The sequence below is a fragment of the Corvus moneduloides genome, chromosome 1 (assembly GCF_009650955.1).
Source record: "Corvus moneduloides isolate bCorMon1 chromosome 1, bCorMon1.pri, whole genome shotgun sequence".
NCBI lineage: Eukaryota > Metazoa > Chordata > Aves > Passeriformes > Corvidae > Corvus > Corvus moneduloides.
Window position 1 is genome coordinate 19,665,045 of NC_045476.1, and position 23,600 is coordinate 19,688,644.

A 23,600-nucleotide genomic window follows, 5' to 3' on the forward strand; every position below is an offset into this window, starting at 1 on the left:
GTTGCTGGCACCTAAGTAATACTGCAATTTATTTTGTTTCTAGCGTCATACTAACTTTCGTACTTACACCATTTACTTATCTAAGCCTGCAAAGAGTACTGCTTGTGAAAGATTGATTTATGCCTTGGGATTGCTCAGTCTTCCATCTATCCATTCTATCCAGACCACATTAGTAGCCTTTGAGATAAACAGTCATTCCTTATCCTTGAATCTCAGAAAGTAACACCATTTCTGTGAAAAATCACATTAAGAAAGTCATAGGTGTCTCTTGGCCACTGCTAAACGGTCATAAATAAATGTTTAACAATTATTTGCATAAGGAAAATTTTTAAAAGTGTAGCTGCCCAAGTTGCATCAAGTGTAACAAAACAAAAGCTGAAACGATGTATAAACAAGCACAGAAGATACTGCATTTCAATTGTCTGCGGTCCTAAGCAATCCAGGAAATACAACAGCATTAATTAGCACTGAATTCCTGAATGTCATCACATAAATAAGTGATACGAGTGTCAGAGTATTTTCATAGTGGAGAAAAAAGAAGAAATTAAAAGCCAAAAAAAAATTAAAGTCATCCTGTATCGGTTACATTGTGTAATACTGAATTAACTGAACTGTAGGCTTTTGGTGTCAGTCCAGGAAGACTGCAGGTTCCTCCAGGGCCACATGTCACTGTGTATTATATGAGCATGGTACCATGGAAACCTAGTGAGGGGAAAAGGTTGGCATATTTTGATTTTTTTTACTTTTGTTAAACAACTTCTGTAACATAAAGAATGACCAAAGAAGGCTGTGATTTACAGAAAATTTCCTTTTACGAAGGTGGTTTCACCATAATGTGAGCTTGCCTTTCAGATAAATGAAGCATGTCAGAAATTACTAGAGAAAAAAAATTCAGATACATGTCTTCTTTGATCTGAACTTTGAATACATTCATAGTTATTGAATACATTCATATTTATTAAACTGGACAGTGTATCTATCACTCCATGGAAAACACGTATGGATACATGACAGAATGGTAGAGAAGCAAGGAAATCTAGAGAATAGGCACAGGTTTGCTCAGCTATGCTAAGCTGATGTATTTGAAGTGACTAGAAAATTACTATCAAAATTTCCCTCAAAACAAGTGAAATTAAAAGCGTAGCCAAAGGTACATGTGAAGGCAATGTGCTAACTCTGCAGCGCTCCCAGGATAACCCTTGTGGTGCAGATCTGGCAGATCCATCCCACTCTACATGTGAGGACATGGCAGATGTGATGAGACCTTACAGGATTGTATTCCCAAATCTATCTCTTACTTCTCTGAAAATTCTTCCTGTTCAAATTCTTTTTTTCCTGGTACAGGTGGTTCTTCACTTCTCTTAAATGACAGAAGTGAGAAGAGATTTTTGTCGAGTTGAAAATACATAGTCTGGAGCTGGTTGAAATGTTTTATTACCAGTTGCTTTTCTTACTAAAATACACCTTCCCAACAAATAAATTTTTTCCAGTATGACTATATTTTTGTCTTGATTTCCATGTGCTGTTTTTCTAAAGCCCATTGAACCTTTTTCCTCTTTCTTATCCTATATACCTTTTCCCAACCACAAAGACACTGTTATCTTTCTTAGTGAAAGAGCTGATTGAGAAAATTTTCAGATTTTATCTCAATTAAAATTTACTTTTAAGAAATAGAACACAGAGGTTCTTCTTTCTGTCCCTGAGGCAGAAAGCAAGATGTTTGGCTCTTCTGTTAAGAGACGGAAGTTGGACTTGCCAGTTCCCAGACACTGATATTAAGAGTTGCAGAAAAGAGTGGAACTACATTTCATTGCGGTGGTTATCCTAATACTATTCACACCTGGAAGAGAAGTACTGGGGACTAAAGAATGGGCACAAAACTAACTGGAAGGAGTCTTCTGAATCCTCAGTTAGTACCCTGTAACAGTAGTGTCATAAGCTATTTATTTTCTTGATAATAAATTCAGGGATTGATTAGGACTGCTACCCACGAAAACATAAATGTCAAATTCCATGACAAGGCTTTGCTTTAATTTCATTATTGTTGGTTGAGGTACAAAATTCAAGCAACTCATTCCCAGCTAACTGCAGGAAACACCCTTCAATTCAAGGGAGAAAGAGTTGTACCTCTTTTAAAAATTTCTCTGTAAAATAATGAAAAGGAAATTGTGTGTCCTGCTCAACCTTTCATCACACTGACAAATACATTTAACCTATTTGAATCATAGCCTCCGAATAGATTACAGATTGCAAGCACAGAAATATTCATACCAAAGGCAAATTTTCCAAAGGCAGGCCTACGGTTATGGGCTGCCACTTAAACTGCATTGACAAATTGTCAGAATTTTCTGGCATTTGAAGGTTTTGTGCAGTAGTCCTAAACCAAATAAATATAATCCTCATGTTCTTTCATTTCCCTTTCAAGCCTTTGAAGAATACTTACGTGAAGGTCAATTTATTTTTCTATTACTAGTTATAGCTGAGCTCAAACAGAATATAACTATTAAATTTACTTTTTACTTGAAAAAAAGTCAGGAAAAGCAAAGGCCATCAATCATAAAGCAATTTCATTAAAAGTGCACAAGATGTCAGGCATCCAAGAAATCCCTAAATACTTTATTTTTCAATTCATGTGGCCCTTGATCCTTTCTGTTATGCAAGTAACGAAACCTCTTGAGACATACCATGATGAAGGTAAGGTGTTTTGCATTTAGAAACATGGGCATTGCTGCATCTAAGTTGTGCTACATCACCTACAAGACAGACATTTGAGAAAACAGTATTTGCTGGTGAAGAACCCTCACAATAAAAATGGTTAATGTTCCAGGGACATCTTTTCTTATATGGGCAGAAATTCCTTCCGTGGGGACATACTGCTTAGATCAAGACACCTGCTTCTCATCAAATAGTGGTGAATATATATATGAAAGAAAATTAGTAATGAGGTACATAGCACCTAAATTCAATTTCAGTCTATTCAAAGCTTTATCGTTAATTTAAAAGATGAATACGTACAAGGACAATCATCAAAAATCTGGATCACTTGAAGTACCTGTTTCACTAGGTTATGCATTCAATTAACACAGAAATTAAATGAAGATCCTAAGACATTACTTTCAAGAATAAAATCCATTCCAATATTGATAGTTGCTTAATCACCAAGAGATTAAATGGAATACACAAAAAATCTGATAGAATAGGAAACCAAATTTCAGGAGCAGTTCCCTTGTTTAGTTTACAAACAGCTTCAGAATACCTGAATTTCAGCTTTCTTATTCAACTTGGCCTCACTCATTACAGAAGATAACACCACAGCTCACCGAAGTTGTCTGTATAAATTGTAGTGCAATCATGCAGAAATAAACAGTTTATGGTAAAATACAGGATAAAAAGATGAACCTGACTGCAAAGCTCAAGATTCATAATATCTCAGAGGAAACAAACTGAGAATGATGTGAGAAGCGTTAGAAAAAATCTGATTAAGGTAAAAAAATCTCATTATTTTCATGACTTAGAAGGCAAATGAACTATAGATGAAAATCATTATATTAATTTCAGATCAGTCAAAACCTCATAATTCTGAAGATTTTGAATCCAACTTCAGTTTATTTTATTCACTTTCAGTTTACAAGAGCCAAGTGCTAAACCACTCCAAACTAATACCTTATGACTGGATCTGAGAAATCCTGATCTCAAAAATGGTGAGATTTTTCAGCTCTTCAGAATTTGTTATGCTAAGTAATCTCTCATTAAGTTTAGATCATGGAATGTATGTTTCACTGGAAATAAAAGCACATTTATCTTTGAAGGAAATACTGCTATGCATAACTTAATTATTCTTCCTACCACTGTATTGCTGAAAGGCCCAACCCCAGGGAAGCTTCAAGTTAGTGCAGACCCTGCACAAGGAAAAAGTGAAAATGGCTGTACTATCTGCACAAAGTTAAGAGTTTAAGACAAGGGACAGCATATGGATAAGGGCAGATGAGAAGAACAACGGAACCACAAGGCAATATCACATTTCAGAACTAGAAATTAGTAGTCCCAGCCTATCAGTATCCCACTCTAAGTCACCTACTTTGTCAGCACTTGAATCTGAAGACATGATATGAAGAGCAGGGGATGCTCTCAAAAAGCCTCCACCAAGCATGAGGAAAGTATGAAAGGAACAAGGAGTGCTTTTTGGAAAAGGTAACAAGGTGAGCCTGGTGTTGAAACATCTGCACCAAAGAAACAGCATTAGGAGAGAGAAAAAAGTTCATGTGGGAGTTGAAGAAAAAAGAGATATACAGCTCATGTATGATGTCAAGAGGGAGATGCAACAAGGACAACACAAAGTGGCAGAGGAGTAAAGCATTTGCAGCATCATTTCGAACAGACAGGAGCAGGCCGTGGCTGCATTTGCCAAGGCCAGATGAAAGGACATCACAGTAGTCAACTCACAAGATACCAAGCTGAGACAATAAACTTAGGTCTGCAGACCAGCAGAAAACATGTATTAAAAGGGAGTTCAGAAGGAGTTCAGCAAGGCTTAGACATAGCCAGAGGCACGGTGAGCTCCAGAGTCCAGAATGACGTTTGGTAACAAGCAGGCTGCTGCAGAAACTAAGGAAGCAGTAGCTGGGATGTCCTAGAGGGAAGCAGGAGGAGAACAAGGTTTTTTTTCTGCTATATTGAAGTTGATAAGAAGACGTCAGAGAAAAATGTCATGATTTTATTCCAGACAGGGGGAGGCATAGCTGGGACAAGGAAGGCAGAAAGCAATCTGACTGTGCTCATAGCACAAAGTCCTAATGAGAAGCTGACAGCATGAGCTTGCTCCTAAAAACCTTCAACTTTCACCCAAAGAAATGAAGAAGAGAATGAAGAACAGGCATATGTTTTAGTCTGAGTGATCTGTATTCAGCTTGTACCCCATGATATAGCCAAAACCAACTGACCAAAATATTAAAACCAGCACGAAGTTTCTCTGAACATTCTACCATTAACTAAAAGTTTTGCAGTTACAAATATCCAGTAAAAAATGCAAGACTTAGTAGAATAAGGTTTCCAATACAGTTTTATTTCTACTGCTTGAAAGTTCTCATGCTACATTTTTTTCTGGTGTTTTCTTTCCCTGTATCTTATTTATGTTACTTCTTTCTTCTCTCTGAGTAAAACTTCTAAAAAACCCTATTTTCGCATCTTCATAAGAGCTTCTCCTTAGTTAAACTGGTTTTTCAACATCAAAATGGGGTCCTACTATTAGACCCTTAAAACAAAAAGAAAGCCCTGCTTCAGACAGAAATCTTCTTTTGGAGAGGGAGGCATGCCAAAGACCTCATGCAAGCCACCAGGGACTTTGCTATTGCTATTGATTGTCCAAGGAACGTTCACAGCAGGATATAACTCCAAGACAAATAGCAGGATAAATAAATAATGTAGCTGTTATTCTGCTGACATGATAGCAAGTCTCTTCCCAGCAAATCTGTAAATGCCCATTCAGGAACCCAAACGAAACTTCAGATAAATGCAACTGTCCTGAAGTTACTGCATCAAAGAATTAGTGGGGAAAGCTTATTATCATGTGACAGACTATTCAGTCTACTCAGATACCCTGTAAGGGCTATAAGTACAAGACTCAGCAGGAATCAGAGAATAGTAGACAAGCAAAAATCTTAGCATTTTTCTCAGTTTAATTTGTGACTCTGAAAATACTTTGGAAAAGCTTTCCTATGCTGTAATAGTTGTCATTGTTGGAAAATATTTGCTGGAATTCAAGAATCAAATTACTTTATTTTTTATAATTTATTCTATAAGTGAAATCATAGTGTAATAGAATCAAATGAATATATGCCTTCAAGGCTACTACAGCTTTGTCTTTGGTCACAGCTATATCCTTGGCCAGCACCCTACACTGGAAGTGCACTACCAGCTCCATTCATTTGAACTTTGGGGCTCTGTGTTGTAGAGTTTTGTGGAGTTCTGGTGGAACAGAAGGTAACAGTGGTTCACGGTCTGTGAGGTCTTTTGCAGCAAGACATTAAGACTAAGAAAGCAAAGGCCAGGAATCAGTTTCAGTGTCAAAGGGGAGCAAATGTGTCACAATCCATGGCTGATTCACATCACTTTGAAGGCAGTGCACTCCTTGAAAAACCACGACTGTTTTCCAGATGGGCCCCCTAAGGTGTTGCGCAATTCAACTTTGTACAGACAAGCACTGGCCTAATATAAAGTTATACAGAGAAGATTGTAGCTTTTGAATCCTGAGAGCTAGTGCTGAGTATTGATGAAAAGTTATTTTTATGACCTACCTTGTCCATTAGGAATAGACTCTATCTAGAGGACTTTTTTTTTGCTTCCTACCACCCTGCTCTTCTCATGAGCTCTTCTTTATGAGGCTGAACTGAAATCAGTGAACACATTTCATATCTAGATCTTTATTTTCTTCACACTTTAGTTTTCATTAGGCCTAAAGTGTCTGTAGTTTATTTTTCTATTTGCAAGTATTTAAAGCCTCTAAGCTGTGTATTAGAATGCAAATACATACTCATGTGAAACCTTTGGCCTTATGAAGTGAATACACACAACATCCTGCAAGCACATGGCAATGCCACCACTGCAGCCATGCCCACCAATGCCTGCTGTCTTTGGGAACTCCAGCAGCCAGTACATCCTCCCTGAGACTCAGCTATTGCTGCAGGCTAACAGCCCCTCCACTTCTTATCATTCCAACATGGCACTCCTAAATTATTTGTGTGGGAGTTAACCAAGTACAGCATCCCTAAATGCACATCTTAACTACACAGAAAAATGGGAAGGGACATGCAAATAAAGGAAATGCGAATTCCACTAAAAACAAGAGTTTTGAAAAAAACATCAGCAATGTCTTTAAAGTTGCACACCTGAAGGCTACAATAAACTTCCTGTGAAATCACAAGAAACTAGGTTCTCACCCTAGGATAGGATGAAGAAAGGGTATATAAGGCACTGCACAGAATGTGGAATATGCTGAGTTGAACTATCAGGTATGCCCACCAGTACAGCGTGTAAAGGCAGCTGCTCCATCTGCACAAGATCTCTTCCCTCTATCAAGTTTCCACTTCAGCTGAAATGTCAGAAATTGTTGTCTAGGGAGAAAAAAGCAGAATGTGCACCAAAGATGAAAGGCATCCAGGCATAAGCACATCGAGATGCCACTGTGGAGTCAAAAAAAGGAAAAAGGATTGGCTGATTTACATTAGAAAAAGAGGTATGTTTGCAAAGCCAGCATGCTTTCATATTTAAAGATGTAACACACATCAATAGCCTGTGATTACCTCACTCTGAATTACTGTATCCTATCATGGCTGCAGCAAGGGAGAAAAGACACTCTTGATTTCTCAGTATTAGAAAGGGGAACTACAGCATAAATTTGCATGTTGCCTTTCATCTACATGCAGTTCTGTGCAGTGTTAAAATTGCAGTTTAGGGACTATCTTCACAGTTTTGAAATCATATTTAGCAGAACACTTAAATATATTTACACTAAATGGAAAAATGGGATAGTGGTGGCAGCCTGAACTCCAAACTGAAAATCTGTATTTGACGGAATAAAAACCATATAAAAACAGTCTGTAGCTATTATTTGCCCAGTTCCCTCAAGAGAGGTAAAATGATTTATTCCTGTTGATGATTAGCCATGTGGTCCTGCTAACAGTGAGTTTTTATCTTCATCAGTGTCCAAGATGAGTATTTTCCTCCTCTCATTAAAAGTATTTGTATTTCTGTATTTCCAACAGTTCTTGAATGTTCATAAATGGGGGACGGGGGAGACCAGTACAATGAAAGGTCATTTAGCTAAAAATTTCCAATATTTGGGGTTGGAAACGGTCTTGAACAGGGCAAGGCCCTTCATTCCAATGGGCTGTATCACAGTCCTTCATCATTGTTAATGCCATATGACAGCACCATTCCAAATTAGTGTTGGACTCCAAGCATTTTTTCCATTATTTTATGGAGCTGAAAATCTTTTCCAAGTGCGCTCACTGCTACCAATTTTACCTTGACATGCTGGATTTACATCCACAGGTACATCAGGAAGATGGAAAGACCAGATCCCCACGCTCGCCCTTCATTCCCCTACTTTCAGAACCTGGCAGCACCATAGGGTGGTGAGATGAGGGCAAAGTAGTTTGGCTTTAGTGCAACTACTCTGAAGCCTTTAGCATTGATCTGAACGAGAATTCCCAGCAAACAAGACCTCTGAAAAGGTCTAGCATGAGTCAAGGCTGGCAGCACATTCTCATCTCTCCTTCATCACAAAGTAGCAATTAGTCTCTTCCACTCTATAGCTGAGACCAACTTCTCTGTTCTCTTTGCCAGTAGAGGTTCTTGGCATTTCTTAAGGGCACTTAAAATTTCTCACAGCAGCTGTATTCCACCTGAGAGCTCCCTGTTTGAGTTGGGAGGCTGCTATGCAAAGGTCAGTTATTTTCAGCTCTTCTTTCCAATTCATTTGAAAAGGCAGCCTGATAACTGATGAGCCCTTTAGGTTCTTTGCAGGTAATGTCCTTCCACAGTCCAGTACTTTCACAAAAACATGATTAAAATGCAGCTGGTTTTCTCTTTAAGGCTCTGGTAGATTGTTAGCCCTACGTTAAGTCTGAAATTAAAAGAAAAAATCTGATTTTTATTCATAGTTATTTAAATGTTCCGTTTCTTTCCAGTAGCTTTGCTACCCTCACACTGCATGTAATCAATACTGCAGTTGGTCATTCCCTGTTTGAGCTCTCTCTTGGTCCACATAGCACTACTTGCACAGGTGAATTCTCCTGTTCTGTTGATGCTTTTTCTTACAAAATCACTGTTCAGCTTCTCATTTTTGAGAATATTTGTTTTAACATCCATGATTTCTGTCCTTGTCTAACCAGCTACTTTTGTTAGCTTAGCCTCATACTTTTTGGACATGTTTTTGTAGCGATGTTTGCATTATTCAGTCAATAATAATGCCACAGCACATAAAGATGTTTGCTAGTATCACCTTGAGCTGTTTTGCTCCTTAGTTTTTCAACTTAGAGAATGTTTTGCACATCTGTATACAGCCATGAAAATCTGACTTGGTAAGGCTGAAAGTTGTTCTGCAAGATCCTCTTGTACTTATACTCTGTCAAAGCCTTTGGAAACCAAGGAAGTAAGAGAAGCCTGTTCCTTTACAGACTCCTCTGTGATTGCTAAGACATATCATGACCATCAGAAGCACTGAGCCTGTTCCTGGTTTTGCATCCAGCGTCCCTTTACTTCTCTGAAGCCTCACCATCTTCCCAGGTCAGATTCAGGAAAATCACTCTGTCAGAGCAGTCAAATAGAGTTCCAACATTTTCCTTATTGAGGAAAAATCTCTTTTTCCCACGCTTCATCACAGAACTCCCTCAGTGTCATTAAACTGGTGCTGTCAGGTGCTGTCAGTTTTTTTTGATGTGATTTCACAAATTTTCATCTCCCTTGAGTTTTTGAGCCTCTTGCACCTTGTGTCAATGCCAGGCTCATGGCTTCCAGCTTTTACTACTGATTGGCATGAGGGCTATCCGGAGCAAAGATTTCTTTGGAGTGATCCACACATCCGATTTCCCTTCTGTATTAGCTATGAATAATTTTTCTTCTTTTCTCTTTGTTTGGCCCATTTCCCCCATTTCTCTCCTGCTAAAATGCTTCGTCTTTTCCCATTATAGCAGTAGCATCTCCTCTTTATCTATTATTCATCTTTTTCTGTCCTTCCCTACAAAACTTTTCACTAGTGGTTTAGCTTCTGCTACTCCTTCTGTACCTTCTTCAAAATTTTTTGTTCTTATCGTTTTGGAGTTCTTCCTTCTCTTGGCAAAGGGCTACATTTTCTGCATGTGACTTTCTCCAGTTATGACTCCTGCAGTTTAATACCATTGCTGCTGAGCTGATCTCAGAGCTGCTGAGTCATTTTCACCTGTGTTTGACAAAGCCTCAAATGAATTCCTCAGCATTGATCTGAGCTTTGTCACAGTATCTTTTTGCCATTCCATTTTGTTCTTTCGGCCAATTCTGACTACTGCTTGAAGTCACTACTTTGCTATTACTTTTACAGGTTGGCAATGGTCAGATTGGTCAGTGGTACCAGAAATTTGGACCAACTGTGTTTTGAATGAACAAGCTGAATTTTGTTTTGCCACCTATCAAATGCGCAAGTCTACAAGAGTATCCACAAGGTTTTAAAAAAGAGACATGAAATCTAACTGAATGACTCTTTGCCAAGAGAGCAAAAGATTTTCTGATTTAGACTCCTGCCTCACTTCACAGTCTGTGGTGCATTACTAAAGAAGCAGTGAGTGATCCTTCCTGATCTGTCCTCCAAGTTTCCAACAATAAAATTATGGCCTTGTGGCACCAGATATTTCACCAAAACCACTGTGTTTAAACACCCTAGAAATATAAAAACATATACAGAAATATAGAAATATCCTCCATGATTCCTTCCTGTTTGAATTGCTTTATACTTTGGGATCTATGATATTCTTTGCCAATGAGTGACATAAAGCAATTAAAAGTGGTGTAATGCAACTACTTCATCTTTTGAAAACATTTGAGAGATCTCTTGAACATTTGAGAGACCCCTTGATCCCTAATCCCTCTAGTGATACCATAAAAGGAACCATGAATATATATATAAATATGTTCACACATCCACATCTCTCTGATGTACATGATTTTATACCATATTTCCTGTCCTGTCTTTTCCTCTGTCATCCCTTGGTTACCTAAAAATAGTGCAGCTCACCTAGTCCTTTGAGACCATAATTTTTAAGAGCTTTTGGTGGCAGACCTTGGAAGAAGTACTCTCATATCCATAATCCCCCTCCTGCTTATAATCCCCATTCACAGAGCTACAAATACATTTGTAGGGCATCACTTTCTCACAAAAGTGCACTTCCCACACTTCCCCACGGACCCAGTAGTTCTATTATTATTACTGTTACTCTGAATCTGCAGGTGTGTAAGTTGGACCTACTGGTCTTTAATTCTTGTCACTATTATGGGGAGTCTTCATAAATACAGATGTCACATTTCCTATCTTCCATTGCTCCTCTACTGCTATTAATGTAAACTTATTACCCAGTAAATAGTTCAGCAGTTTTCTAGACAGACATCTGAAGAGGATTCTTTAGAGGAACCTTAGTGAGTTCTAGAAGAAGAGACTCAAAACTTCAGAGACCTGTAAAAGGTCCTCCAAAAAGAAGCCTGGCTTTTAAAAGCCAGTCATCTGGCTTGCTATAGGCTTTGCCTGTTTATTACCATTCATTAACCATCAATATCTGAGTGGGAACTCACAAGCTGCTATTTACCAGGTTTTCTGTAGAGTCTTATTATTATGGCCTAGGTCAGTAATAAAGATCATGCCAAAATGAAAGTTGTATCATCACGTTTTGTTAGTAACACTTTGGCAGTAATTGTCCAGGTCTCTGTTCTCATCCATTCTCCATTCTCTGCCACGCTCTGTGGCAGTGCAGCACTCTATCTTTTACCCATGGTTGGTGCTTCAGTAACTGCCTTGGATCTCACGTATATTCCGCACTGTTGACAAAACTAGGCCGATGGCAATGTTCCATTTTAAGTACTGGTCATAAGAAGTGCAACCAGTATGATCTGAATAGCTGAGGTATTTCTTCACTTCCCTAAAATACTTAGGATCTGCATCTGCTCTTACTGATATGTTGATTTCTTAAGACAAAACAATGTCTTGTCACTTCCATCATAAGCTAAAGGATGCTTATAGACCTTTATCATTCTTTCTGTGAATTATTATACTCACAATATCACTGCCAAGGTGCCTGGGGTGTTTCTTCCCAAGTGCTTTCTGTTGGCAGACCTTAACTTTTCAGGACCTTAGCTTTTTGAAGGTAGTAATTATCAGGAGTAATTACCCCCATGAAGTACAAGCATTGAGAAGTCCTCTGCAGTCACTTTTACTAAAGAGGTTACCTGATCCCATTTGCATTCTGATTTTACTGATCAACAGCCAAATCAAAATGCCACATATCTACTCTTCATTCCTTTCAGCACTGAAAGGGCTTTAATTTAATATCTTTTATTCTCAACCCCCACCTTCTGCTCCCTTAAACACTTGGAAGTTTGCTTCTTGATATAGTAGCAGTACACCATTCTTTCTGTTAAAATGTTGCATTAAAAACTATTTTTGCAACCATTTGAATATTGTAGTGCTACACGTGGGAGAGAATCCAAAGAAATGCTCTTCTCTGACACCCACACAGCACAATGGAAATGAGCAGTTTAACACAGCAACTTTAATCACAGACATATATACTAACCTAATTGCGGTTTGCTTCACTAACAGTTGGAAATTCTCAAAAAGGCAGATATTTTGAATATACTTCAATATGTGTTCTTTCATTTTCATGATTTTACCTCCTTGCCAGAGAGTACATACTAAGCTACCAGTTTTCTTTCTTCACTCCCAATTTCTGTCATTTCCCAATGTAACCAGCAGTTTCTCATGCAAATACTCATTTTTCTCAACAAGTTTGCCCTCCATACAACTTCTCATTTCATGGTAAACACACAAGATCTTTTTCATGCTGTACCAGCAAGATAAAGAACACGAAAGGAATAGCCAAGAAAAACTCAACTGAATGACATGAAAAGCAATGAAAAATCTATCAGTTTCTATTCCTTGAAAACATCAATCAAAATGGAAAGGTTTGTTAATCACCATATTATTTTTTTTGTCTCATGTTTCCTTCCCTTTTCCTTGTGAGGTACACATTTAGAGAAAAGTCAACTTTCTTGTAAGGTACCAAAATTGTAACTGAATCCATCTCTGGTCAACTGAATGAACTGCAATGTCTCAAAGGCATCATTTTTCTTTCTAGGAAAAAGAATGCTTTGTTTTATGTCTGGTTCTCACTCATTCATATGTCATGATTTCTAATGTAAGAGGGAATATGGAAAAAATACCAAACTTTTTCTTTATGACTGAAAAGCACTTCAGAAACAATGAAAGATGTGTATATGCCTCCTTAGTATTGCTTTGGTATGAAAGATTCAGATTCCATGTGTTTGTTTACTCACAGACTACTTTGGAGAAATGACTAATCATCACAAACGTAAAAATGTGCTTTTCATGACTAGCAGGTTTTGCGAAACACAAGATTTTTGTGTTATGTCTGATAAAGATATATCTTTTTACCGTAGCAGATATCTATATCAGAACTTATGCAAATGTACAAGTGCAAGAGTGTACACAGTTTTACACGTGTCTGATCTCAACCTATTTGTGAGAAAACATAAAAATTTCCTATAAAACAACCAATATTTCAGTGTGTAAAAAAGAAGCTGTCCAGCTTGCAATAGCTGCATATCACCTTGCAGGTCTAGAAATAGTTTTCACTCACAAGAAATGCTTCTGTCATTATGTTGTCTATGACACTAAAAGTGAGTAACATTACCATATTAAAACCTCACAAAATCAGAATAAAGTTCTTCTGCTAAGTTAAGGTCAAGCAACTAAACAGATGCCTACAATAAACTTTTCATAACAAAAAACTTTATGAATACAATTAAGTCTGTAATTTGACTCATTTAAGGCAACATCATTAAATACAAAGACACTGTCAGAAACAGAAGAAGAAAAAAAAGGAATGTTATTGCTCGTTCTGTGATTTCCTGGCAGGATATTAAAGTCTTTCAAAATGAGCCATGCATCTGTAACACAGACACTGCAGGATCAGGAAGACTGGCGGATCAAGTGTTCCAAAAACCAAAATGGAAATACTTATCTGGTTATAGAATGTGGATGAAGCTATTAATTTCAATAATGTAGCATACTGTGTGCACACCTACGTCTCCCAAATGTAGGTAGTGAATATATGCCAGCTTCAGTTAATTTCTTTTTAGTAAATTTGAAGTTTCAGAGAATACTCTGCTTTTACTGAGGCAACAGTGAGATTCCAAGAGATGTTACCAGAATTTCAGTGAGGTGAAAGTTGTTAGCTTAGTATATAAATGCTGCGTCAGCAATTTACAGACATTCCTTAATATACTCATGCTTTAGTGAAAAAAATAATAATCTTTAACCATAGAATCACATTTAAACTCTCTAGGAACTAGAATTATTCAGAAAAAATTCTCTTTGCCGTAATTATTTTCCAGTTAGTCTCTCAAATAGATTGAAACCAAACATCATTTCCAATAGTGGCAAAATAGAGACCTTCAAGATCCCCAGTTTCTAAAATCCCCATGTCCCCCTAGATACGTGCATTATCGGTCTGATTTTCCAAAATTACTTTGAACATAATAGTTTCCTTGGTTTTGCTGAACATCTATAAATGTAAGCATATTTCATTGGAAGAGACAAATTACTCACCTTTTTTTTTTTTTCCTCTAAAACTATATCAACAATTTAGGAAAACATTCCTGTTTTGGAAATCCCATCCTCCCCTTGTGCTGAGCTCCTAGCCTGAGAAACTGACTCTCCAAATGGGAAGTTATACATCTGAGATAAATGATTGTGTACCACACAGTGAGCAGGAACATCAAAGTAAAACACGCGGGTTTACCTTTGCCTTGCGGAAGTGGTAGACCACCAGCATGCTTATGAAATCCAGCAGCATACAGAGCGTTTGGAAGGAGATGATAGCCAGCCGTAAATACTTGTCCTCTTGTGCATAGCAGGGAGTATCATCTGTGCAGAAAGAACATCCTTCTCTGCAGGGTAGGCAGGTGTAGACTTCCTCCGACAATTCACCACCAGAAAAGCGATTCTCTGCATCCTTTCCTGAAAGTATCAGAAGAGCAAGGGGAGACACCTTCAGTTGTACAGGATGGGGAGTTCAGCACCAGTCCTCTGCTGGGCTTCCTCTCCCTCCCCTTCTCTCTCTTTAGGTTACAAGATAGCTTGGCCAGTGCTGCTTTTCTCACTGAACCATCCTTTATAACATTCAGAAAACACAGACCCATCTAGACATGAGGGAATGTGAACTTTAACATTAAACATCAAATGTTTTCCTGTTATATTTAAAGTGGGCTAAATCTGCATGGGAAATTCTACAAAGAAGGATTTTGAATGGGGAAAAAATTACATTAAATATTTGGGAATAAGGAAAGGATTTTACATAGACACATGAAGGGCAGACCCATTAACAACCTAATGTTCATAGTACAAACTCTGATCCTATTTCAGATTGTCCCTCAGTTTTATAAACATGCTATCTAGTGAATTAATGAGCTTCAAATTAGATAAAACCCCTCTTAATTAACATTTGTTCAACAGGCTGTTGCATGATTGCACTACTCTATCCCCAAAGCAAAACCAGTGCACTCAGACTAAGTATAATTTTCCATTGTTCACACAAGGACACCAGGAAGAAAACCTATTGGAAAGTTAATATTTTGTCTAGGAAAATCAATGACTCTTGAACTGACATCTCATCCATCAAAGTGAACCCATCAACAGTGCACACAGGATTCCTAATTCTTCTGATCCATGACACTGGCCCATAAACCCCTCTAAGGCTGCTTGCCCTACAGGCCATGAATAGAGTTAAAAGGTAAAAGAGAAAGGGGGCAAAAAAAAAAAAGAATATTGTTAAATAAAAGGAAAAAAAGGATTTGTTGAAAATGTTTATTATAGGCAAGACAACCTTAGGAACTCACAGAAACAAGAGAATGTGGCTAAAGCCAAATCAACAGTGTGTTAAAATGTGTGATAACTGCTCTCACTTTTCACAATTCTAGAGAATTTCTTCAATTTCTTTGATCAAAACTCTCCTCTGTCAGTGAAAGTAGTAAATCATGCATTGTTGAGTCCTTCAAGAGACAGCCTATTCCACCTATGCTGCACATGCACATAGCCTTATTCAACTCTCTTCAGACTTTTAGTTTGAAACAATTGAAGGGAAGGTTATCTATACAGGAAATTACCTCTTGCTTTCTCAAATCTATGTCCAAATGCACATGAGCATACATCTGCTGCCAGGAAAAGCCTGGGAAATGGACACATACTCAGGTCTGTTTATCTGGCTTGTTGTTCCAGCAGCCCCATGCTCCTTGTCTTCAGTGTAGGATGCCTCGCTTCCACATCCCATAGTGAGCAGAGAACAGGATGGTGTTTCTCATGAAAATCATTAATTCCTCCTTGGAGCTTTTCTTAAACAAAGATGTTGGAAACCTGAATATACCATAGTGCTGACTCATGTTGGAAGTCAGATTTTTAGATACAAGGAGTGAGCAAGAAAAGATCTTGCGCTTTTTGACCCAGACTGTGTGAGACAGGAATGGAAATCTTGGAAAATAATGATGCTTGGGCATACCAAGCAGATGGAGAACCTCTAAGGAACATTAAGCTTGAAGATACCCTAGGACTGGAATTCCTCTTCAGAGCACACACCCATGGACCTCAGCCCTTTATCATTCCAAGAGCTTTAACAGAAACCACCTTCTCCAAATCTAACATTAAATCCCTGCTTTCTTAATTACAGCTAGAGCAACAGACTCATACTGTCCTCTGTCAGAGACAGAAGTCATAGCCTTCCATCTCCATATCCAAACCAAGAGTGCATTCCCTACTGTCCAAGTTTTCCACTTCATTTCCTCAACATTTAAGCTCATGTCAACCTGATTTTTCACCATGTATCTGTTCCTTTATCTCTTCTATAGTTGCCCTACAATTGGCCCATCTCTTTTAAACCTCACATTTCTGAGCCCCATGAGCCATTCATTAATATATTTTTATTGTGTCAACTAAATAAATTATTTGCAGTATAAAAACTTACACACTGAAAAAAATAGTTTAAAACCCACAGTTATGAGACTACTTGTCACAAATATATGAATATGGCTGGATAACTTTTCATGATCCTGAACTTGATGCAATCACTTTATTTCTGAAATGTTCAACCTTGAAAGTTATTGCAAATACATTATATTCCATTTCATCAAGCAGCTTCTTATCTGAATCATATGTGGGAGTTTCTTCATGTGGATGCTCATCACATACTACAGGGCTAACAGCCAATAAACAGTTGCATGTTGAAGTAAGTATCCCATGGATATGACTTCATAACACAACAGCAAGCTTTTGTTTAGATGTGTCTGGCATCACGTTTAGAGGCTGCCCAGGGAGGTGGTGGAGTGACCGTCCCTGGAGGAGTTTAAGGAAAGACTGGACATGGCACTCGTTGCCATGGTCTATTCCATGGCAGTGTTTGGTCATAGGGTGGACTCAATGATCTCAAAGGTCTTTTCCAACCTACTGGATTCTGTGTTTCTGTGTGATTCCTCCTTATACCAAATAAAAGAATGATCAAAAAAAAATGATTTATTTGAGATTTTCTACAATGTGATAAGGAACAATTAAAAATTCCCTTTTTTTTTTCCTTTTTCTTTTTTTTTTTTCCTTGACAAAAAGAAAGTATTTTTTTCAGACCCTCTAAAATAAATTCTTGGGAAAGAACTGTTCATTGTATATACCACTGACAGGGATCTTGTCCGCCCACACCCTTGCCCTGACTACATGTCTCAGGGCACAGCTGCTCAACGCATAGTTGAACATTTCTGCCCTTTTTGTCTGGTCCTGTCCTCTCACCAAAGCCAATGTACCATCAATTCAAAACACAGACAGTCCAAGCCAAGCCTGGAGTGCCTCTAACAGCACTGCTAGATGTTTCATTGTGCCTTCTCCTATCTCAGCAGTTCTTTGGGATTACACATCTCCTGCAGTGAATAAAAACAGTTTTTCCACCTCAAAAGATGACAAAAGATTCTAGACACTGATAAGGTAGATGGACAAGAAGTCATTTCTGCTCTGTGTAAGGCAGCAGCAGTTTTAGCACTGTCACAAATGAGATGGAAGCAAACACTGTGCTGCAGGAGTTAAAACTGAAAATGAGGAAGGTGTAAAAAAATACCATTCTAAAGGAAAGAAGAACAGAAAAAAATGCAGCAAACCAAAAAATAAAAAGGATAAAAAAGAAGGAGAAAAGAGCAAAGCAAAGTAGGTGGAATGTAGGAATAGAGACACAAACTAACATGAAGTATAATAAAATAAAAAAAGCTTAAATGTTTCATCTCTTTCCAGTCTACCATATTTTTTTCTTAGCTCTTCTCTCTTCTATCCCAGCCTTATTTTTCTGTGTGATTGGCCCATCTGTTTTTGAAATGTTCTCCTGAGGGCAACTCTTCATCAGCTGTGGTTCTCCTAAGGACACTTTGCCACGCAAGGGATGCCTCAGCAGCTGCGACATTGCCAGCTGAGATCTTCCTGCAAAGTAAGAATGGCACCACAGACTGCTGGGAGCCAGGGCAGGGATTGCTTTGTCCCTAACCAAATCATCCTGCACTCCAGTAAGAACTCAGCACAGGAACACAGAGAGCACAGTGCATGCTGAGCACTGAGCAGAACAAAAGACTGATTCTGCTCTTGTTCTAGAATTGAGTAAATTAGGAACACTCCAGTCACATCAGCAATGTTGCAGTAACTTAGTGAGAATATACCTGGACCTCTTGGCACCAAAACCTGGTCATCAGCCATGGTCATAAGCCTCACCCCAGAAAGGGATCACTGAAGTCAGTGACAACCTTCCTATGTGCAAAGATCTGCACATGTGAGTTCTGTTGAAGAAGCAAAGCCAAAGGGCAGGTGTAAAAAATAGGAATTCCTGTTGAACTGGAAACCCCTCTTGGAAATTTTTATGTGATCATGGCAATGTTAGAGACGGCAAAGTCCCATACTCAGACAAAAGAGCCACTGCTGGTGCAAGCAGAGCAGGTTTCACATCCAAACAGCAAGAGCTGAGAATTTCTGCAATATATAGATGATGCATTGCTAAAGAGCAAACTTCAAGGTTGAACAAAGCACCATTGTTCTGCTAAGGATTTTCCAGTGCAAACCTGATTACCCCAGGAGGCAGAGAACAGAAGTGCTTTGGAGAAGGGTGTTACAGGAATGTTAAAATATAAGTAGTCATCAGTTAGTCTATTTTACCGACACTAATAGTGCTACCTAAAAATAAGCCATTAGGAGAAAGTGCACAATCATGTACTCAAGCACTTACAGGTTAATACAACCTGTGTACATGAAATGTGGTTTTTTCTAAAATCAATTTCCAACCTCAAAACACACCCTGGAAGTATGGTAATAACTTTGTGCCCTTCTAGTACCCAAGGTCCTCATTAACACATGTAGAAAAAATAGAAAGGTTTTACATATTTTGGCACCATCAGTTCTGAAGAACTTGGGAGGGAAATGCCATCCTGCCTGGCTTCTTTTTCAGTAAGAGAACAGCCTGAATTCCAGCTATGCTCCTGTCCCACAGTCTTTGGGAACCTGCAACACATGCAGCCTCTCTGGGAACAGCAACACCATGCTGCTTTAAGATAGAAAAGAAACTGATTTGCAGAATCTTTCCTACACAAGACACTATTTATGTCACGTTGCAGGTTCCCAAAGAGTCTTCCAGTAAACTCTGTAGAGTATTCAATGTCTGTGCAAAGCCATATCATACAGCTATCTTTCAGACTCAAACCAAAGCATTTATCTGGGCCTAAAGCAGAACCTTTCCCCCACTCAAAAGCTGGACACTTCGGACACAATGTGCAACTGTAGTTAACCATGTTTTGCTGCAGTGCAGAATCCCAGTATCATTGAGAAATGCTCCCACGTCAAGACACAATACAATCCAATTTTTCAATCGAGTGGAGTACAAAACTGGTCATTTTTTCCTATCTATCTTCTTTCTTATATCTTGAGACCTGCAAATCTTTGCTGCCTCCTTATTTTTTCCCACTAGGAATATTTTCTAAATGATTAACATTCCTATTCAGTTTCATCTCTTTTATCATCAGATTTCACCAACCTAGCTCCACAAAGAGATCTTCAGGTCAGACAGCTTCTGTCAAAACTGCTTGCAGAATTCGTGTTTAGAGTTCCTATGTTAACATAATTTCGAACCACCAGATACATACTACAGCCATTTTAGCCATGTTAGTTTTTTCCTCTTTTCTTTTTACAGAATGCAGCTGTGTGACAGGGCCAAGTTTCCTTTGAATCACAGACTTTCCTCATTACTTTAGTCATTTCCAGTCTCACTGTTCACTTTTTGAAATCATCTATAGAACTTGGCAGATGGAGCTTCATCTGGATGAATTTAAAAAGTTCTTCATTACTGTTCCAAAACTCAAGTTACCTCACAGCAACAAAGGCTCAAATCAAACTGGCCTCCCACATGCTACAATATCAGCATATACGAACTTTCTTGAGACATATTTCACTTTATCAGGCGCTAAATAGCCATTTTAAGGTAACTATATGGACTCTTCATTCTACAGCAAATGGAGAAAAAAAATGGAGGTATTACTTTTTCCACCTAAAGACAAATCACCCTCCAGAGGAGTCATGCTCTTCATGCTGACTGCAGTTGAAACCTAGGTGACTAATACATACCAAGCATATATATTTTGCACAACTGATATGAAATAAAATTAATCTCATCCCTAATGATCACTGTTGTTATGATCTCTAGCCACATTTCTGCATGTGTTCTAGAGCATTTGGTATGACAAAAATCAAAGTTTTTCTTTATATGCTCTCTCAAGGAATTAAATCCTAATTCCACCAGAAGTCACTGCACTTCAGGAAGAACCAAACATCTTCCTTACTCTAGCAAAAGGTTCACACAGCCCAGAGAAACAGCACTCTCACAAGGCTGCCTTCTGCAACACTTCACAATATGAAAAGGGAAAACAGTCAGCAGATAAACTGTTGAACAAACTGTGCTATTTATTCTACAAATATATATAGAAAACATTATATACCCTATATATATATTTATGTATTTTTTTACTTATATATATGCACACATTAAGTGTTGATTAGTACTAGAGGTATTTCTCTAGGGGAACAGAAACAGCTATTTGCACACAAGGCAGGAGATAATGCACACAGTCCTGGACCAGGCTCTGTGAAAGTTACTCGTTGCCATTCCCTGGATATCTCACACAAACTGATCTCACAGTGAGAGCTGATGACATGAACCTCTGGTGAAAAGATGGTGCAAAGAAGCTGGGCATGATATGAACCTGAAAGTAGGAGGCAGAGAAGGATACCCTGTTACACTTCCAAGCAGTAGCTTTGCACCTGTGACTGCAGCATGAGCTCTACCAGTACAGCTGTAACAATTTCAGCACAAAATCCGTACAGAGACTTGGTCATAGGATGACAGTAACAGACACCAGCTTTGGGCATGCAGTTTGTCTGTCTTCCCTGCTGAGCATCAGCCAAGTTCTGTTTCTCCTGTTGTGGGCAACTAAGTCTAAGAGCCATACGATGTGTGTCCTGGGCATGTGCAGGATGTATGTCATCCATACATCCAGCCCAACAGACTCCCAGGCTTGAACCACCTCTATTACCTCATCAGTACATAATAGAGTTCGGATGCTCCTTTGAATTCTCCTTTGCAAATGAAGTAAAATGAAAACAATTAAAGCCCGCACAAAGCCAGAGGCTAGGGCATTCTCATTTCCTCTGGCTAAACAGAAAATGAGTAGATTAATTTTCAGAATACTTGTGCATGAGCACAGATGCCAGAAATCTCTATTTCCCCTTAGCAAGACTTCTTTCCATGTTTTTTAATTTATTTACAAATCAAATATTCTTCAAGTGGGTATGTTTTACAGGATTCTCAAGAGTATCGTGAATGACAAACCAAAGGGCTAGAACTCCTTAAGTGATTATATAATCCGAGAGTTGCAAACCACTGGGATTTTACTGTATAACCCTGATGAGGATAAAAAGCAGCCCTGCATTATTAATGCTAGCTCTCTTTTTTTTTTTTTTTTTTTAACTCAAGCAAAGGCACTTACTCTGAAAGCTGTTCACTGAGAAGATGTTGGGATGATAGAATCCAGCCTTGCAAATACATTTGTAGGCTCCAAGCACAAATCCAAGGCCTTTAATTGGCATGCACTGTGAGAAAGGAAAAAAAAAAAAAGTCATGCAGATAATCATACAACTGGATACTCAGAAGTACATTCAAGCATAAAAACATTACAAGATGCTCTGCGCAGACTTCTAAGAACAAATAGGCACTCCTTCCAGACTGACAGTACTTTCTCAGCAGCTTTTCCCATAGTCATATGTCACTCCAGGTTTTTTGCCTTGTTGTTCATCTCCAACAAAGAGCAAAGACAGCTATAATCAAGCCTGTCCCACTGATAAACTGACCAAGTGACAAATTTGACTCTTGCACATTTGATCTAGACAGGACATCAGACAGTTGTGGTTTTTCCTGAGGGGTTTCCAGAACTTTTTCCCAGCCCAGCAGGTGGGTTTCAGACAGCTGGAGCTCACACTACATGAGGAAGACCATGAACACCTGCAACCAAGCCCCAACCTCCTGCTGGCAGCACATGCCAGTGCCCCTGCAGCCACAGCAAAGTGGAGATAGTCCAGCTAAGAGAAAGACAACAACTGGTTACAGAAAACGGCTGCAGACATAAATCTGACCTGGGTGAAAGAGAGAAAACCTACACCAAGAGGAGCCCCATACTTTTAAAATCTCTGGTAATTTTTCAAGGTAGCAATGTGTGAAATAAGTTTTGTTTAAACTCAGCTTCACGCTTGCTTAGTTTTGACATCAGGTCAGCCACAGCAAATTTATTACCATGACAGAACATCTACTGTCTGACCATTTCTGTACATCAAATAGACTTTGCCTAGTACAGAGGGAAGAAACAGTCCAGCAACATAAAGGTAGAAACACTTGTAAAATGATGATTCCCAGTACCGTTTATTTCACTTCATCAGATGAAAGTAGACTACTATACTAGCTGCCTTTCCCATGAGTACAGGTGTACCTATAGTGTAGGTGTACCATGAATATGAACTAGACACCAGCAGCTCCTCAGTGACCAACTGAATGACTTAACTAAAACAGCCTCTGTCCTCTCACCTCCATATTTTTTACTTGTTTGTGACTGTCTGTGACTCTAGGATATGCTTCAATATCTAACTGCCTGTGACTGGGAGGAAGATGCAGAGGACAGAGTTCAGCAAAAAATACCTGAGTACAAAAAAATCAAATGTACACCAAGAGAGGACAGTCTGCACTGTAGACACTTGAGAAAAACTCAGGAAAAAAAAGTTAAGAGTCTCATATTATCTCAAATTTCAGCTTTTTGACATAATTCTGCCTGATGTTAGGAGAGCCACTTTGCTTTTCTTTGCCTCAGTTCCCCAGATAGCATCATCTCTTCTTGCACTCTTTGCCAATCTGATGGCAGTGCAGGCAGTGCAGGCAGTGCAGGCCGGCAGGCACTATTGGAAAACAACTAGTAAGTATGAAACCGGTATGCAAGAACACTGAAAATTCATTCAGCCTTTGTACAGACATGAAAGAAAAAAAAAAAAAGGAAAGAGAAGGCCCAAACCTTTTTTTTTTTTTCACACTTTATCTTCACCCTGCAGAAATGTGACTGTTGACAGGGTGGGGGACGGGAGAAATTGAAGTGGGATGAGTGTATGTGCAAGTCCAATGACAGCCAAACCTCTTTAACCAAGCACAAAAAGGTAGTTAAAGTAGTAAAAAGACTTTTTCAGAGAA

General features: G+C 38.6%; 1 protein-coding gene across 2 annotated transcripts in view; it reads right to left on the minus strand.

Annotated features, from left to right (window-relative positions):
- GPR158 (G protein-coupled receptor 158) overlaps positions 1–23,600 on the minus strand; it is a 194,078-nt gene that overhangs the window by 87,458 nt on the left and 83,020 nt on the right. For both annotated transcript variants that reach the window (XM_032100955.1, XM_032100946.1), the window contains exons 3-4: positions 21,862–21,964; positions 14,562–14,779 (exon numbers count right to left, since the gene is read on the minus strand). In XM_032100955.1, the coding sequence (XP_031956846.1) occupies positions 14,562–14,779; positions 21,862–21,964 (321 nt within the window). The remainder of the gene's footprint in view (positions 1–14,561; positions 14,780–21,861; positions 21,965–23,600) is intronic.